This window comes from Larimichthys crocea, chromosome XI (genome assembly GCF_000972845.2).
Source record: "Larimichthys crocea isolate SSNF chromosome XI, L_crocea_2.0, whole genome shotgun sequence".
Taxonomy (NCBI): Eukaryota; Metazoa; Chordata; class Actinopteri; family Sciaenidae; genus Larimichthys; species Larimichthys crocea.
The window spans coordinates 580,730-600,293 of record NC_040021.1 but is presented as its reverse complement, the minus strand read 5'-3'; the positions used below and the strand labels follow the sequence as shown (position 1 = coordinate 600,293).

At 41.6% G+C, this 19,564-nt stretch overlaps 1 protein-coding gene across 1 annotated transcript in view; it reads right to left on the bottom strand.

Annotated features, from left to right (window-relative positions):
• Window positions 1-75: 75 nt before the first annotated feature.
• The window catches only part of clvs2 (clavesin 2), a 45,990-nt gene continuing 26,501 nt past the window's right edge, over window positions 76-19,564 (bottom strand). The window contains exons 3-5 of the mRNA XM_010754039.3: window positions 9,623-9,733; window positions 8,883-9,115; window positions 76-7,340 (exon numbers count right to left, since the gene is read on the bottom strand). Coding sequence (XP_010752341.1) covers window positions 7,247-7,340; window positions 8,883-9,115; window positions 9,623-9,733 — 438 coding nt within the window. The 3' untranslated portion in view covers window positions 76-7,246. The remainder of the gene's footprint in view (window positions 7,341-8,882; window positions 9,116-9,622; window positions 9,734-19,564) is intronic.

Sequence of the window (19,564 nt, the reverse complement as noted above, 5' to 3'; positions counted from 1 at the left end):
ATCAAGCTCCACCCGCCAAGTCCTGCTTTATTGTGAAAGGACAACAGTTACACCAAGACAATAAGAGAAATGTGAGAAAATCTACATGTGTCCATATTTATTTTTGCTCGTTTTACATAATGCATTTCAGCAAATTGTCTTTGAGACATTTATACATTTAACACCTGCTAACTGAACACTTTTTTTTTGCTCCTATAATATACTGGCTTTCCATAACTTCACAATTTTTGAGTTTTGGTCTCCCTACAGCTCCTACTGTAACTATACAATCAAAGAACAGTGATATGAAAATGTAATAAATATATCACCAACTGAACTTTATGCATTCATCTTCAGAAAATTATCCAAAAAAAAAAACAACAACAAAAAGTCCAAATATTCAAAGACGCGGTACATCAGGTTTTTAATGGAAGAGGTGGCTTTGGCTGAGATAAATCAAACATTAGTCAAAGTCAGTGAGGAATTAATCTTATTAGTTCAATCTACAAGTAAATTAATCGTTATAAAGACTGCGGTACAGTGACAAAGCTTGTGAAGGTGAGTTTGATCCCATAATGATGCATTGTTGATTCATTTTTCCATGTCGGAAATGTTTCAGCGCCTCAAAATTCTTCATGTGAACATTTAAATACTAACAGATCTACAGAGTGCATGTACTGTCATCGGTTCATTTAAATAAACAAAGTTATGTTAATCAGCTTACAGTTTACTCGTCATATACTGTCAAACATATGAGCCAGACGAATGCAAACAGAACATGTATCCCAGTGAAGGAGTCTCCGTGCATCGGTCAGCTCAAAGGTCAAACTGGAGTAGTGGCTTTTAAAAAATCATGGTTATCGTGTTTGCAGATCCAACACATGGACCCCATTTCTTTGGATTCATCGTATATGTATTCCAAACTGGGATTCAAACGCTGTCCTGTAGTTTGAGAATGACGTCCTGACCTTCCTGCGACCCACATTTGGCTCCATCACGGAAGTCTCGGTAAAAATAAATATCCAAATAAGTGTGATCATGCTTAAGAAATAATAAAAAAAAAAAAATCAACATTTTAAATACTTTTCTGTCATGAGAGCATGCGCATCTGAAAACAAATCACAGGTCATGGAGAAAAATGTAAAATGTGCTCACTGTTTTTCTCTCATACAAAATGAGTCTGAGGATTTGAGAAGCAGGACAAACTGAAGACGCTAAGTCAGTTTTTATAAAGTTTCTCCAGTGGCCACGGGATCTAGGTGTAGGTGACTACATCCATGTTTTATATAATCTATATTGGAAACTTTGGAAATCTGAAAAACAACCTTGAAATATAAAATGCAGTTCTGGATTTGTACAAAATGTTACAGTACTGGTTGGGATATGGTTTGCAGTTTCTATTTTTCCTGTGCTGGTTTTATTTTGAAGGAAAGCACAAAGCTGGAAAGCTCACACAGCTGACACTGAAATGAACAAATTAAGACGCAGTTCCGCTAATGGCCACTAGATGGCTCCAATAACGCACAGTTGACATTAGTAGGAAAACCTTTATGTTCTTTCAGAGTATGAAAACAATATTTTGTAAATGTCATGTCACGTGTTGTAGTTGTTTTTTCAACATTAATGTTTAGGGTGAAAGTGCTTGACTAATATGGATTTATGGATTTTCTGGTGCCAAACTGAATGAGCTGACTCGGTGGTCATCTTATTTTGCATCAGAGAAAAACAGTATGTACGCTCTACATTTCCTTCCATGTAAACTGATGTGAAAACAACAGACAGTGTTGTGTAGCTGAATAAAATCCATGTTATCTCACTGTAAACTGACAAAACAAACCAAATCTAACACGTTTCCAGTCAAAAACCAGCACAAAAATGAAGCATTTGTGATTTTCGCTTTTGTTGAGATTGTTGAATCAAACTCTTAGAAAAATCGCTGAGAACCTCCAGGATGGCTTCCTGGTTTTGATTTTAAAACGTGAAAACCATCGACACAGGTTTCAAAATGTATTCATCAATACTTTGATCCAAGGACATCAGGAAAGACGTAACAACAACAACAGAGAGAGAACATTCGAAATGCTGAATTCTTTTTTAAAATAAAAACAGATTCTAGCTTCATAATTCTGTTTACAATTCTTACAACATATACCAATCTGTCACCTGTGTAATAAACATTATAGATAGCAATTTTAATAAAATACTGACAAAAAAAAAAAACATTTAAAAAATCTTAAATGTGTGGCAAAGCACAAAGCATCACCCCCATAAAGTATATTTGTAATAAAATTAAAATCTTTACATGTGTGTTACCATTGTTAAGTTTCTCTACGTACGATAAGTTTTACAACCAAACGAAGCCGCCTCTGATACCAACGTCTTAACACCTTAAAAATAACCGGTGAGCCTGCGTGAGATTCAGTTTTGCTATATTCAAGCAGTATACAGATGTTTATTTCATGTAAACTTTGCATCCTAACAACTGGAAGCATCTACAGTGGCTGTGTGTGTGTGAGTGTGTGTGTCCCTGTTTATAGTACAAATATGTGTTTACCTTCACATCTTGACACTGATACCGTAAAAAGCCTGTAACTGTATACCCTATATGTGTGTGTTTAACTGTCTCAGCTTTCTACCAATGCACGGAAATCACTGTTGATGAACATGGTGTGACCCACAGTTTATTACAGTCTCTCTGATGTGCACAAAACTGGCAGTTCTACAACGGACTGATTTAAACTAGTAGGGAGATGCAAAAAATGTCACTTCTAATAATAATACAAGTCAGATTATGCCCAGTGATGATGTTTCTTTGACACATTTTGAGCCGTTTTAAACATTAAAAATGTTTTAATATGTGTTGAGAGGGCAACTAAAGCAGACACAAACAGACCAAAATACCTGTTTGCAGCCTGGCTCGGTTGCCTGGGTTCAACATTGAATGTTTAATCCCACCCACTGTGGTTTGATTGGTTTGAGTGTTGAATTTAGGACTGTGATTGGATGCTAGCTAATATACCCTTTAGATGGAAACAAACTAGGAGCTTTGGTCCACTGGAAGGAAGAGTTTTTCTGGGATCTGTTAGTGGCACCAGAATTGGCGCCAGGAAGCAGAAACTGGGGCAAGCAGGTAATGGAAAAGAGATTTGAGGCAGAGCTGCCAAAGGAGATCAGTGGGAGAAACAGTTTTTCCATAAAACATCTAGATTCACCAAAACCTGCAATAAAGTTGTTGTGTTTTTGTCCAGTGAGTTCAGAAATCGTACAAAAACTCCTCAAAGTTGGTAGTCGCCCATATTAAAGTCGGGTTTTTGTGCAATAAGGCTGCACGGCTGATTGAGGAGCCACCCAAACCCAAGTCCAAACCAAAGAAATCAACTTCAAAAAGGTTAAGTCTGGGGCAACTGGACTGTTTGTAGATCTGTTCTGAAGAACTGAAGAAGCTTCTTGGATGAGAGGCGAAACGTCTTCCCACAAACAGTCCAGTTTCCCCAGACTTAACCTTTTTGGAGAAAGATGACCTGGAGACCTTTCACAGAATTCAAAGAAATCAACGTTCATCTCCACCCTAATATGACCAATCAAACCACACTGTGTGGGACTAAACATTCATTGTCGAACCCCAGCCCGGTTCTGCAGACAGGTATATTATTAAATGGTTGCTTACCAACCCTCCGAATGTTCGATTCATACCCTGCAATCTGAGCTTTGTTTCCAGCTATGAGACAGGTTGCATATTGATGCATGGTGCTGAACTCTGCACAGAAATAATAAATAATATTTATGTGAAAATCTGAAAACTAAGCTCAGTCAAAAGTACCTCTTCACCGCGTCAATCCAATTTTGTGACTTAGGCGGATGATATGCCTGGATATCACAGATAATAATGCACCCCGTGGAGGTTCAGAAAATAACACCAGTGTAATTTTCCATAATTTTCAACCCCATTACCTTTTTTTTTTTTTTTTGCCACAGTGAAAAGCTTTCAGGAGTCATTGTGTCCTGTTCCATGGAAAAAGTGTTGCTTTGACGAATGCAGTTTAAATGTCTTTGTTTTCCTGTTTAACGCTGCAACCATTGGAGTGTATCAAGAGCAGTTTGAATCTAACAGAAGTAAGTGTGAAGAGACGATTGAGCTCAATGTTTTTTACTCTGCCTGAACAACCCATGTCAACATAATTACCATGGATGTCAGTATTGAATGTTGATCTTCATATATATATAGAAGCATGTTTTTGCCTCAGGAGGTAAAGGCAACAAAAGCCAAGTAATAAACGCGAGGCCGTGATTTCAGGACTCGTGACTGTGGCGAATTCACTGACGGCTTTGGGTTTTTCATGGGAAATGATTGTTCGCTAAACCTCTCCTAAGCAACTGTAACCAGGCACAGCAGGGCTGTCAAGCTTTTCATTTCTCCACATGTCAAAGCGGTGTGTACTGGGCGTTTGCTCTGTATCTGAAGAGTTTGAAGGGTGATGTCTTTTGTTTTTAGCCTTTTGATAACCAAAAAAAAAAACACTGGAACAAAACTACAATGAAGAGATTAAACAGTGTGTTACTACTAGATTATTAACAAAAAAATGTTAGTTATGTAACGTTAGCAGCTTCGTCCTGATCTGGTTTGGCAAAGTCTGCACGTCAGTATCAAGCGGTAATCTCCATGGCTGTGAAATGAAGCCAGTGTGGATGTCAGTTCCTCAGACGACCACTTGAGGCTGGCTGCAAAACGACGTCACGTCCACGTTTTATACATCGTTTATTATCAGCACCTTACATTATTGTTACTTACTTAAAGGAAGTTTTACCACTGCCACCGAGTGCTTGCTCATGATGGGAATTGTTGGGTCTCTGTAAATAACATTATAAAGTCTAGACCTGCTCTGTACGGAGAGGACAGAAAGCTCGACAGGCGTACCAACAGAAACTAGGTCGAGTTTAGTAATGAGAATTCAAAATGAAATTACACTGGACTTGTCCTTTAATGAGTCACACAAATGATACATTTTGAATCATAGCAACTGTTTTTCTGAGGACTGACTGATCACGTATTAAATAAAAACACAATATCACCGTCACGCGCGGTCGATGGTTATATCATCCAGACAGATCAGCCTAACTCGACTCTGTGCAGGGTCGAGCCTCCGAGCTGTTGTAAGTGGGGTTGACGTGTCGTGTACGCTGGTGTTGATAGTTTAACATTCCAGCTGTCTGCTCTCGTTGAGGCCGGCCACCTCACGCTTCCCGCCTGCCCGCCGGCCTTTCTGTGATCTGCTCGGCTGCGTGCTTGCCAGCCTGACTGACTTTTCCTCTGCTCTGCTCTGCTCTGCCCGTCATAGTGGCATTTTTCCTGTCTGCCTCTTTAACGTTCGGCTGTCATACCTTCACATCATAAAGCTGCGGTGAGCCTAAAGTACAGTATGTCAAACACCTTCAGCTGGTGCATATGGATTTTTTTTTGGGAAGTCAGTATAGCATACAAAACAGTGAGCGGAGCAAACAGAAATAGTGTCTGTGTCACTTTAAATAGTATATAGAATTTAAATGGAAATATGACTGTAATTATAATAAAATACTGCCATTTAAATATGTAAAATAATACTTTTTGGGGATAAAATATAGACGAGACACCTCTGTACAGGGACTGCAAACCACTTTCAGTGTATTTACTGCCAGTCATGTTGACGTTACTCCCAGTTTGAATATTTTAAATGATGCATCGATTTATCTCGTACTTGCTCGATTGCAGTCTTCTTATTTGTTGCTTTTTTTTGTTGTTGCATTGCTACGCCTCGTAAACAAGTGTCGATTAGTGGAAGAGTGTGAAATGAACGGCAGGAAATTGTCCAATTCTTAAAAAATGTTGCTCAACAGCACTCCGAGTGGTCAGAAACTCCACAAGGCACCTTTAAGAAGAGTTTAATTCTTGCCCGATGTCATTTTCTTATGACGTGACAGCGCGTGGACGCTTAAAATCTTGAATCAAACCTGAAAATTAACAGTTAGAATATGAAATATGGTCAAAAGCTAGGAAGAAAGCTAATAAGTGGACCTTGAGTTAAGATTATAAACTAATACTGCGATGTGAAACACCAATAATATACTTAAATTATGCAAATAAAAGAGCGTGATTTTTAAGAAACTGTCTAAAACATGCAAAAAATACCAACACGGTCCTCTAATGTGTTACTCGTTCAGTCTTATAATACTGACATGTTTAATAAACAGATGTTTTTAACGCGGTAATGTTTGACCATGTCAAAGTGAGATTATTATTGCCAACAGCAGAGGGCGATGCGTTTGCCCTGTCTCTGCTTTAAAAAAAATTAAATTTAGCCTTATTTATTTGTCTGGTTAGACGTCCTATCTGTTAGATTCTCAAAATATATGTTTTCATCTTCAGCCAAACGAATACTTGATGACGTTTTCCTAATGGCAGAAGAAATACTGGGTCAGAAGAAAGAGGGAAAATGGCCGAAAGGCAAAAGAAACCAAAACATAATTCATAGAGCCAACTCTCTCGCCGTAAAGGGGATTTGCTTTTTCCAAGAGATAACTGGAGCGCGACTGAAAGATGCCCATTAACCCAATAAACTTCCAGTAAACCCAGTGCCTGCCTGCCTGTCTGCCAGTTTTGTGTCCAGGAGGTTGAACAAGCTTGTTTATATCGCTTCTGCTAATCCTGAGCCGCTTTTCTCGCCCCTTTACGAGGCGTTTTCTTCAAATTAATGTACAAAGACGAAAAAAGTGCAGCTCGAGATCCATCGCCCCGAGCTCTCTTTGAAAGTCTGATTTCCAGTTTTTTTTAAATCGCCCATCACCGATATATTACACAACTGTAGCAAACACTGTTTTCACACACGTATGTGGAAACTCTTTCTCTTTGCCCTCGTGTTTGTTCTCCTCTCCCTGCTCCACACCGACGGGCTGGATTGTTCAAAGACGTTAATTTACAGTTGTTGGAATTGGCACTTGACAAATAACTAAATAAATAAATATATAGAACAACATCAGTAGCTCTTGGGATGTCCTCCTCTGTGAGGAAACGTCCTTCTCGTCTCATTCGTGATTTTCCTCGAGTTCAAGAGAAACAAGAATCCGACAGCAGCGGCGGCAGCAGCAGCGTTTTTTCTGGAGGAAGGTGTTTTCAGGGCGCGCGTGTCGCTTACAGCAGGTAAGGTGTGCACAGGTAAGTTTTTTTTTGTGTGTGTGAGTGTGAGTGTGTGTTAATATTGATTCGAGTATGCTTTTGAGCTGAATGTGTGTCGGCTTAGTCCAGCGAGAGCAACGGCTGCATGTTGTCTTCTTCACTCTTGACTTTGTCCGGCCGTTTCAGGACGCCCGGTTCCACCACCGACTGAGACCTGCACGGGAGACAGAGTGACGGTGATCAGCGTTAGTGTGAAGCAGAAGTGAGACCAGACCTGGCGTGCAAGTCAGATTGGGTCAAATTAATATTTACCCTTTGCCTCAACTCCCTGAGAGTTTCCTGATAGACAGTGAAGTAAACTGTAGCTGGGGAATGCTGATGGGGAGTGGAGCCGGTGTCATGCTAGAACAGGAGCTGGGCATGCAGGCCATTTAATTTAAATGGAAGTATTTGTTCAAGAAGTATTCATTGCTTTTCACGTACTTTCAGTCTATGCATCATGTGCAGGTTATGGTTGCACACTGGTTTCAGATGATAATTTGTATAACGTGTGAACAAAGACTTGTTTATGTTTGCAGCTACATGCATCTGAATAATGAAGTGAGTTTCTGCGCACACAGTTTAATTGGCACATCATTTGTGTTGACGATCACGCTGTTGTTTGTCTTCCACAGTCTAAATGTCTCTGAGTGAATGAGTCAGTTGGTGTCACCACACAGTGGTCAGATGATTTACTGTCACAGTGAATCACGCTGCATGGTGGCCTATGGCAGGAATGATACTCTGTGAAATGTCAAACACGCTCACTGCAGCCAAAGATACGTTCATGGTGACACTGTACATCCCAAATGTGTGTCAAACGCTTTGATTCAACAAACTTTAGATTTTAGAGGCCTGTAACTGATTTCCTTTCCAATTATTGGCTTGTTATTGTGCTTAAACTTTATTTAATTAATTTCACTTCACCAAATCAAGTTATCTCATTACAGAGACCCAACAATTCCCACCATGGGCAAGCACATGGTGACAGTTGCAAGGAAAAACTCTAATATGTGATATTTAGTGACATATTTCAACATCAGCAAATAAATATACAATAATATAATTAAAAGATAAAGATAAATAAATAATAAAACTGAATTCTGGACTATTGGTTGGACTCTGGTGGAGGAGGAACCGCTGTGTCTGTAGATATAAAGTCTCATTCTAAGAAACATAGTTATGAGTATTATATTCTGTAAATGGAGCCCCCTAAATCTGACACACTGGACCTTTAATTATCATTTAGTAATACAAGAAATCAGCTCGTAGTCGGCTCATAGCGTCATTGTGTCAAAGATGAATAAATTAAATCAGATGGGATCAATTAAACCAATTTCATCCTCTTCAGTTGAGCCAGAGATGGCAGGTAGTGGGAGGTGGAAGACGAAGACGAGAAACTCCAGTGAGATCAAACCTGCACATTAACTCCGTCATTATCTCATTTGTTTACACTAATTATGCAAAGAAAACATAATTAGTTCGACAATATATCGAAGTTCTGTTGATACGTAATTACTTGGTTCAGTACATTTGTCAGACATACAAGCATTATATTACTTTTTTCAAATCAGATTTTTATTGCACTGCTTGTTTTGCAGAGTTCAGAAGACTTGTTACTGTGTTACCAGCAACATGAACGTCTGCTGCGGAGCTCTAAAATGTAAAAACATGAAGTGAAAATAAACTGAATGGAAACAGTTTAAAAAGTTTTTACCTCTTCATGGTTTTTGGGGACAGGTTCTTCTCCAGGTCTCTCTCCAGGTCTTGTACTGACAGGGTGTAGGACTCCGGGCAGTAGTCGGTCTCCTCGTCGTAGGCGTGGTCCAGCAGCGTTCGCGCCCACGTGCCCATGTCGTACGGCGGCATCATCCCCCCGAGCTCCGACGGCAAGATCTCAGGATGGATCAGCTGGTGGAGGCTGTTCAGGTTGTTGCCGTGCATGAAGATCTGCAGAGGGAATGATGTAAACAGGAAGACACGTTACAGGGCGGCTTTGTGTTTCATGCTTTTACATAATAACAAACCTTTGTATAGGAAAGACAAAGAAGACACTTCATATCTTTGTTCCATATAAAACTCATTTACAGCTAACATGTAGGGTTTGAGCACATGGAGCTTATTTATAATATAAAATAACATTTTTATGTTTTTTTTTACAAGTTTAACACTTGTTTAAACCTGCACTAACTGATCTGTGCACCAAAAATAAATATTATCAGCTTTTAAGTTAACATGTTTTTAACATTCAGAAGTTAAAAAAGGAACATTATTGTGTGTTTGGAGTCGCGTCCAATATTCACTCCCCTTTTAGCTCTGTTTTGGTCTCCACCGACTCCATCTGGCTCTCCAGTTACAAAGTGTGGGCTTTAAAACCAAAACAATGAGCTAAAAGGTGCTAAAGGGGTTCATGAACGGTGCTGAATTTGTGTCGTCCATTGCATAAAAAGTCCTTACCCTCTTCCTGGTCTTGTCTTTGAGGAAGGGTCGTATGACGGTGTAGAGAGCGTGGATGTACCAGGGCTGGTTCACGAAGTGGATTCCTCCAAATCTGGCAGGAAAACTGTCCTGTTGGAGAAAAGGAAACAGGTTAATGAAGGCTAACGAGGATCATCTCAGGCAGCTGAACCATGTTTTTAATGTTTTAAAGGTCCCTTTTGAGTTTTGAGAAATCGTTTTATAACTTAAACACTTCATCAACAGCTCAGTGTCTTTGGCCTACTGAATATAATGCACTTAATTAACCAGAGGATGCAGAGACTTAACGATAGGTGCAGTCATTATGTCGTCATCATCAGATTCATTTATGTTTCACTATACTTTGAGTTCAAGCAAATGAAAGATTGCCTCTGTGAGTTTCCTGTCCCCTTTTCATTAGATTAGTTTTGTAAATGGACTCTAATCTCATCGTCAATAGGAAATGGTCCGGTCTATTTTGGAGTCACCGCAGCGTGACGCCTGTGGGCAACGAGTCCTGGTTCATACAGGTTATGTGTGGAGTCAGTGTCTCCGCGAACGCTGGACACAGTTAGGATGATTACACTCCACTGTGTGTGTGTGTGTGTGTGTGTGTGTGTGTGTGTGTGTGTGTGTGTGTGTGTGTTTGTGAGTTGTAATTTGGCCGTGGTGGAATGATATTCTGAACAGAACAGAGCTGGCTGCTGAAAATGGCTCCGGGCAGATGTTTATGTAAAAACTGTTAGCAGTGTGTGGGAGAGACCGAGACAGCGTCTGAGGTCAGGCCAGGTTTGTAAATGAGTGTTTGACCGAAACGAATCATTAAAGCCAAAGTGGTTTTATTCCTCTAGCAGAGATGTCGGCAACCAGACTGTCCGACAACAGAGTTCACTGACCGTCTGAGCTTGCATCTATTAAAACCGCCCAGCCGAGTTTGACAAGGTTTCTCGGGCACGGAGCGTAAATCCTTCTGGATCTTTCAGCCACAAGAAATATCACACTGTCAACGCAGGACGTGTTTCAGACGTGCACATCTGACACAACAAATACTGTAGAGCAACTATACGACGGCCCACTTCTTCCAAGATCGCATCAATGCATCATGACAGCTGAACACAAACAGACGAGTTCAAGTTCAACTCAGTGCACTGAACATCACAAAGGTTTTGAGCAAGGATACATGATACTATACTCTATATACAAAGTCATGATGCTGTTATTTCAGCATTCATGTATTGCCGCAGGAATCCAGATTAATATTAATATTATGAGATACGCTTCCCAAACACAAGATACAGTGTCAGTTAGTAAAAAAAAACAGAGACAAGGTCACATTAAAATTCGATTTGTTATGAAGGACTTTAAATATAATTGCAGTCGGCAGAGAGACTCTATAGCGCCTCCTGGAGCGGCTGGAGAAGCTATGCTCTCTATTTCCATCATGATAAAAGAAATATAGTCGTATATAAAAGCCAGGCATGGAGGTATAGATTGAATATTGGTGACCATCAGCAGGTTTCCAGTAACAAAGAGGCTTATTTTGGTTGAACCGCGATCAGACGGCCCTTCCCCCCTCTCTCAGCTGTCAGATGTGACTCTGAACCTCTGGCCCGCCCTCTGCTCTGACAGACATTTCCACTTTGATGAAGGGACCGGCTGCATTATACATGAAACACAGGAAATGGAAGACGAGCTGCAGGGCCTCTGCTGCACTGGAGGGGCCGAAGGAGCTAAAGGTTTTGATGTGCTCCCACCAAAGTGATGTCTGAGGGAGGCCGACCCAAAGTAAAGGAGATCCGAGAGAGGGGAGCAGGTAAACTTTATATTGTTTTTGTGTTGTGCAGATGAAACGAGCCAGGTTTCCCTGAGGGGTGCCGGCAATAAGAGGACTGAGGAATAATACTTTTTAGATGCACCGCTGTTATTTCCTCTCACAGAAATCCACTGAAGGAGCTCGGAGCGCTCGCAATAAACAAGGACATCAATAAGGCTCGTGCAGATATTGAAGTCAATATTTGTATTCTCCTCCAATCCGAGGAGCAGACTAATCAATCAAAGTCATATTATTCAGATTTCTAGTATGATTTTTATTCCTTAAACCGACAGTTCTTCTGTATAATACCCCTGTGAGTGTGTGTGAGATACAAAACCAGAAACATCAGATACAGGTAGGATGAAGAGGTCAACCCAACATGAAGGAAATGAATAAAGCAAACAAATGAATGAGTAATCTGACATTTAACTGGCGTTTCCAACCATGATAAACAGATAAATGTGCCAGATCTTTAGATCTGAGAGGCTGGAACCAGCTTCAAAAATGACTTCAACATCGTTGATTTTCAAATTGTTTCTATGGTGCATTGGGTCAAAAGTTCAACTTAGTTTTCTAAAGATTGTCGCCACAGTTTAGTCCAGATTTCTCACGTGTACCCAACATGTTAAAGATCAGGATTATTCTTGTTTCCAACAGTGCGTTCAAACAGAAAGTGAGCAAAGGTTCACGAGCAAGCGGCCTACCTACGAAGTCAATGAAAAGACGTGAAATCACCATCACGATGCATTAATCAAAATCAGAAGACGGCGACATATGAAAGCTGGAACAAGAAAAGGTTTGAAAAATGTTTTCTCGAGCATCAGACTGAAATGATGGAAAACAACAAAATCAAATTGTTGCTGTTCTCTCTACTCGCTGTCAGTCTCATTAAATTATTATTTTAGACAGCATGAAATACTTGATCTTATTGTTTTAAACACCTTTTATTCAGCATTTTAATTCTGATTTATAGCTCCCTGTCATGGTTGCTGATCTTGACCAGGCTGCTCAAACTCTTGTTAAACATTATTTAGAAGAAGAAAGATTTAAAATATGCAAAGCGAAGAAAAACAGATAAAAGTTCCAGGTTCAAACTGACAAGATATGATGATAATTTGCTGAATATTCGAGTTGTTTACTGACCAACAAGCCCCACTGGTAGTTATTTTTATCTGTCAGAACCACAGGTGTCAGATCATCTTTTGGCAAAAGGACTAAAATTCCCTCAACGCGAGCAATTTGGCAAGAAACCTAACAGGAATTCTGCAGGGAGAAATGTCGCCAGGCGATTGCTTTTTTATACCTGTACTTCTGACGGGGTGGAAAATAACTACGTGTGAGGGATATTTGGTGAGTAAACAGCTTGAATATTCTGTAAAGAAAAAGTGCCAGTTACAAGAAACCAGACACTCAAAAGCACTTCAGCGTTTTCTTCTGATGTTTGGCTTCCCGGGAGGCAAATGTTGACTCCAAACAAATGAGCGACTGCAGGGATTTATTTTTGGATTCTGGCTGCAGGTCACTGCTAAGCGTGTTCAGTTACAGCCAAAGGTTGAAGAGAATGAAAGGCGACAGAATGATGGAGAAAAGTCCGTCAATGCCAACAGGATGACGTGCAGAAAAAAAAAAACCCACAATCACTTCAGATACATTTAGCATTTAGTGTTTTAAAGTCTCCTTTCTGCTGCGTCATCTCTTACCTCCCTCCTCCTGGGAGCCCGTGGCTTCACTGAACACGATAAACACATTAGGAATGATTTTTTTATCCCCATCGCTCGGTTTGCTGTAGGAAAACTGCGCCCACCTCCTGGCTTTGTGACACGAAGAAGCAATCCAGCAGATTTTCTTCTAAATCTGACCCGAAGCCACGACGTGTACGACGTGTACGAGGCAGCAAAGAAGCTGCCAATCTTGTCGGTGATGGTCTTTTTTTTTCTCTCTACAGCAATTACACTAATGACTGCAAATGAATCTTTTTATTGTTTGTCATGAAATTCAAACTGAGAACTGTTTTTCCACAGTAAGGCACCGAGTTTCACTCCTAACGTCTGACTAATAAGTCACACAGCAGCAACTATTTCACTGGTTCTGGTGAAACTGGATCATATTTTATGGAGGAAATGTTTTCTGGTTTTCCCTCTGATGTCCTCCGGCTGCTCCGCCTCAACTCTCTGTGATTTACAGAGTTTATGATGGACAGTGAAGTAACCTGCTGACAGCTGTAGCTGCTGTTAGCTCATGTTAGCTCAGTCTGTTAGCTGCTGTTAGATCATGTTAGCTCAGTCTGTTAGCTGCTGTTAGCTCATGTTAGCTCAGTCTGTTAGCTGCTGTTAGCTGCTGTTAGCTCATGTTAGCTCAGTCTGTTAGCTGCTGTTAGCTCATGTTACCTCAGTATGTTAGCTGCTGTTAGCTCATGTTAGCTGCTGTTAGCTCATGTTAGCTCAGTCTGTTAGCTGCTGTTAGCTCATGTTAGCTCAGTCTGTTAGCTGCTGTTAGCTCATGTTAGCTGCTGTTAGCTCAGGTTAGCTCAGTCTGTTAGCTGCTGTTAGCTGCTGTTAGCTCATGTTAGTTCAGTCTGTTAGCTGCTGTACGCATGTTAGCTCAGTCTGTTAGCTGCTGTTAGCTCATGTTACCTCAGTCTGTTAGCTGCTGTTAGCTCATGTTAGCTGCTGTTAGCTCATGTTAGCTCAATCTGTTAGCTGCTGTTAGCTCATGTTAGCTCAGTCTGTTAGCTGCTGTTAGCTCATGTTAGCTGCTGTTAGCTCAGGTTAGCTTCTAGTCTGTTAGCTGTGTTAGCTCATGTGTAGCTAGTCCTTGTTAGCTGCTGTTAGCTGCTGGTACTCATGTTATTCAGTCTGTTTAGCTTCTGGTTAGCTCATGTTTAGCTCAGTCTGTTAGCTGCTGTTAGCTCATGTTAGCTCGGTCTGTTTAGCTGCTGTTTAGCTCATGTTACTCAGTTACTGTTAGCGGGTTAGCTCATGTTAGCTGGCTGTTAGCTCATGTTTAGCTCAGTCCTGTTTAGCTGCTGTTAGCTCATGTTAGCATCAGTTTGTTAGCGTTTTGCACCACGGGAAAAGAAGAAGAGGAGGTTTACAGGCCCTGGGCATGGGGGGAATGCTGACGGGGAGTGGAGCCAGTGTCGTGCCGAGCCGGAGTTGGGTGAGTAACCAGGCTCAGCAGCCCTACGGACGTAATGGCAGAGGAGAAGAGAGTGAAGAGGACGCTGACGGAGGAAGCTAAGAAGAGAAAAGGAGAGAGTGAGCGAGCAAGAAGCCGCCGGACAAGAGTAAAACTTTAGTGGTTGGTGAGAGCTGGTGAAATAAAGGCTGAAAGACAGACGCCGAGCTGGGCTGAAGTAAACTGCTGACAGCTGTAGCTGCTGTTAGCAGTTCGTCAGCTTGGCGGGGAGCTCAAGCGACGGGTACCCGTCGCTCTGAGCTCACCGCCAAGCTGACGAACTGTGTTTGTACCAACAGGCGTATGGACTACAGGAAGAAGAAGAGGAGGTAACCGGGCTCAGCAGCCTCTATGGACATGATGGCAGAGGAGAAGAGTAATGTGGGACGGACTTAGTGGTTGGTGAGAGCTCGGTGAAATAAAAGGCTGAAAGACAGACGCCGAGTAATGAAATCACTGTGCATCAGTCCACAGTCTGAAACTGGAGGCCGCAAATGGCAAAAAATCATTTAGTTGTAAACATCGCCTTCGTCCTACGGACCTGAACGCAGCATTTGTGCACTTTCCCATATGTTGCTGCGTATGAAACACACACACACACACACACACACACACAGCGGCCGCCACCAGCACTGTGGGTTAAACACTGAGTGTGTTCAAAGGCATGGACACTCAGCGGTAACCACATGTGACGGGTCGACTGGCTAAAAGCAAAGAACGGATGAAGTCAGGCGATCTTGACTGAAATGTCTGTGGAGCTGAGCTCTGACTGATCCTCTGCTGTCCTTTAACAGATAACCACATGCACGGATCTGCTCCGAGCATTTTACACATTTTGATTCCAGTACTGATGAAGAGCTGAATCAGGATCAGAACGGGCTGCACAGGACGACTAAAACTGCATCGCATTATTTCTTCATCTGCTTGCTCGTGACATTTGAAAGCAGCTATGATATATTAATGAAGATAAATAATCAAACCCAAGCCCTTCAAGGCTGCAGCTTGATATGTACAGAACATTTAAATATTCTAAGATGTCTTAATAATAATAATTTCCTCAAATGTCTTTGATCCAAAATTTGGCAAAGAAAGACAGTGGTTTTGCATAGGGAAGACATCAAATATAATTTAAAGAAGAGTAATATTATGATTGTTAGACGTAAAGAAGAACTTGACATCAAACACATCTCTGCCATCATATTCAGTGATGATACCGTGCTTTATTTGGAGCATTTTGTATCCGGCTGTGTCCTACAGAAAAAAAACAACATGCAGAGAGGACGTGGCCGATAACGACGACACGAGACTCAAACTTCTACAGAGGGGTAGTGCCAGCCAAATGTTTGTAAAAGTCAATGTGTGACCCTTAATAATATGAAATCTTCCGTACGGATGTGTGCAGGCTGTTTGTTTCACAAATTGGCATATTGACTCTCTCTGAGTTGTGCTCAGTCAGGTTTTCTTGCAGACTGTGTGAAGCACTGGAGCTAAAGTTTGTGTAGTGTGCCGTTTTTTGCATAAATTGTCTGTTTTTTTTTTATCGAATGTGCTTTGTACGTTTTTATTAAGCCTCATTAAAGTCTGTGTAAAGGTAATTCTGGATTTCTTTCAAAACAGTTGGACAACAGTTGCTGAAAACATGGTGAAAAGACTTTGAACGATATATCACTGAAATGTGGAGTTCAAACTGTTTTTCAGTCCAGGATTTGTGGGCGGTCCTTACAGGGTGGCTCGATGACACGCTGAGGCCACCCTGAGCAGAGAGACAGAGATGAATTCATCTCAGCTCAGAGTGTTTCAAAGTTAGTCATGTCATTTTACCTAATTTCATAAAGTTGTCGATATTTTAATCCTTCAAATTTGGCTGAGTGGGTAACAACACTTTCTTCTTTGTTTTGACAAACGTCGAAAATTTAAGTGCAGAAAAGTGTGTGTGAGGTCATTTAGAAACATAAAGTGTGGCCATTACATATTCTGCACCAGAGAGCATGACAAGTTTATATTTCAACTTTAAAATGTCCCAGTCATCAAAATAAAGTGTGATCTGGATGGAATCAGCCTTAAAGCTCCAGTGTCACTCGAGCTCCACAAACCAAAGATATATATTGATTTGAAGTTGAGACTTTGAGTTACAGCCGCTCTTTAAAGCGAGGTGAGTCAGCGTCCGTGTACACGCCAAACAAACCAAAAAAAAACCCAACACACCTCTGATTTACAGACCCGACGCTGCCAAAGAAACAACCACGAAAGATTCATGTGAACGAATAAAGTTAATTAACAGAATGAAAACAATTAGTCTGTAAAAACATTTCTGCCAACATAAAGAACGAATCCAGAAGACTCCTGACATCGAGCTGGACTGAAGAAGACAACGGCATGAGGAAGAGGAAGCTGAACCTGCCGAAGCTGTGACATCACGTCATACCTGTGAGTCACCAGCTGCTCATTTATTATTTAGCTTATCAAATGGGAGCGTGTGACAGCAGGATGGAAGCACATGATGGGAACCAGAGCCACATTAGCCCTTCGCAAGCCTCTATCGCCGCTCGCCCTCTGCATGTCTTGACCGGTGCAGTAAAAACATTTCAGGGCGAGACGAGCAGGGGAGGCATCGCTCCACTGCTGATGGCACTCAAAAACGTGTCCCTGAAGTGATGAAGCCAGTCACCGATGGCTAACATGTTCCAATCTGGGGAACAGAGCATCATTCATTCAACAATCGTGTTCCACTCTCCTCTGAGCTCTGTTTGGTCTCCACCAATCCAATCCTTGACAAGTTGCTGCTGCAGTCGCTGCCTTTGTCGTCTGCCATTTGTGTTGGGTATCGTGGTTTGCAGAGCCGACAAAGCTGCTGCCCATCTGGTGTTCTTGATGAGAAACACCAAAACAAGAGACTAAAAGAAGCTAAAAGAGACACTGAGGATGATCATTTCATGGCTGCCAGCTAGTGTTTGAATTACTGTTGATATGACTGATCAAATGAAAATATTCATGTTTTAATGTCCTGTGAATAAAAGATTTGCTGCTTTAACCTGGTTTATGAACAGGAACTGAATCCTTTGACTTTTGGACCAGTGGTTGCAAAAAAAAAAAAAACATATTGTGTAGGTCTGGGTGACGACAGAAGACGAAATCCCCCCTTGTTTTTTTATTTCAAAATAAGGCAGAGCTGATGTTCAGTCGTACACAGTGTCGGGTTGTGGTCGTACGTCCTCTCGCCCTCCGTCGTGCTTCTTCAGTATTTTTTGCAGCACATCAGGTCGACGAGCTCTCTCTGTCTGTTTCCTGTCACTTCCCATCCACAGAAGGACGAGTAAACAGTCCTCCAGTAAAAAAAAAAAGTGATTCAGAGTAATATAAAAGACAGACAGAGAGAGAGACAGAGAGAGAGAGAGAGACATCCATTTGAGTGCTTTTCTTTGCAGGACAAAGTGGGCCCGGAGTGACGACATTGTTCCGCTGTCGGCTTGTTCCACCTATGAGAGGCCGTCCGCGGGAGCTGATGCCGAGCTCAGGAAAAGTAAATCCGGTGAATCTTACAGCATGTGACAGGAAACAGAGAGCGGAGCCGCTCACTCGTCTGTGCTTCACCTCTGCTCACATGAAATGTCAAACTATCCCGTCCATCCTGAATTAAACCTTAAGGTCACTTAAGCAGCGTCGCTCAACCTTGGACTCTTCTTCCGTTTGATTTCTCTGTAGCTTTTCATCCAATCTGCTGACTCGACTCTCCTCTTCCTCTGTATCCAGTCGATATATTCCATCTCTCCGTCTGCACAAAACCTTTTAACCACTCAGAGCTATTCCCCTTTTTCTCTGGAGTCATGCTCGAACCAGTTTTCTAATTCCTTCCTTTCTGTTACTTGTGTTTAAAGGAGCAGTGTGTAGGATTAAGAGACATCTAGCGGCGTAGTTGCTGATGGCAACACCCCACCTCACCCTTTATCTCACCTCACCCTTTATCTCACCTCACCCTTTACCTATCCATTCTGGGCTACTGTAGAAACAACGGTTCAACATGTTTTGAAGTTCACATTGGCTGCACTGTGTGTGTTTTTCTTTACAAATGCAGAGACGCAACAAATAAAAGGTTTCGGTGGACGTCTTTCTCCGGCCCAGTGAACAGTGCCGGGTGCAGGAAAAGACTCAACATGTGCTGTTTCAATAAATCCATTAGGGTCAAGTCCCAGCATGGAAACTAAGAAATGTACTGCTGTGGACGGGGGCAGCAACAAAACAATTTTAGCCTCCTAACGAAAGGCAAAGTCAAAACGTACGCTATATTTAAAATGTTTTCACCTGTTCATCTTGATGTCAGACAGCTGATTCCAGCGGGAACGAAAATGTTTCTGTATCTAAATTTGCTACAAATCCACCAGACTCCATTGGACAAAAACGGTCGTTTTAACTCGCAGAACAGAGTCATTGCCGCCTCAGTCAGTTCGCATTAGTTGCTGCGGATTGAGATCAGCGAGGCCCGCTCGCTTTGGGGCAAATTTACTGTTTTAAATCAGTTTGAGAGAGCAAATAACAGTCAATTTCCTGTCGGAAACGCGTCGTCTGACAGCGGTGACATATTCTTAATATAATGCACTGGGGCAGTGCTGACTGCAGACTAGTGAAGGTTAATTAAAAGTTGAATTCATTTAAAAAAGTACATCAAACTACTAGAAGAATTGAATGAGAATAAACTGTGAGATCGTGTGGATGTCATTTAAAATAAGTTTGTAATATTTGCTGCAGTCAAGTCAAAGCAGGTCGCAGAAGGTGACAGCATGATAGTAAAATGAACGGTTCAGACACCTGCAATGAGGAAGGGGAACGATTAGGAGGAGAAGTTCTGGTGAGGAAGAACCCTTCCCACCTCCACCGGCTCGGCCCACACTGCTGCATCTAACGTCGCCATCAGGGTGGTGCAGTACGGGGAGAGCCTGATATTTCCGAGGTGGTAT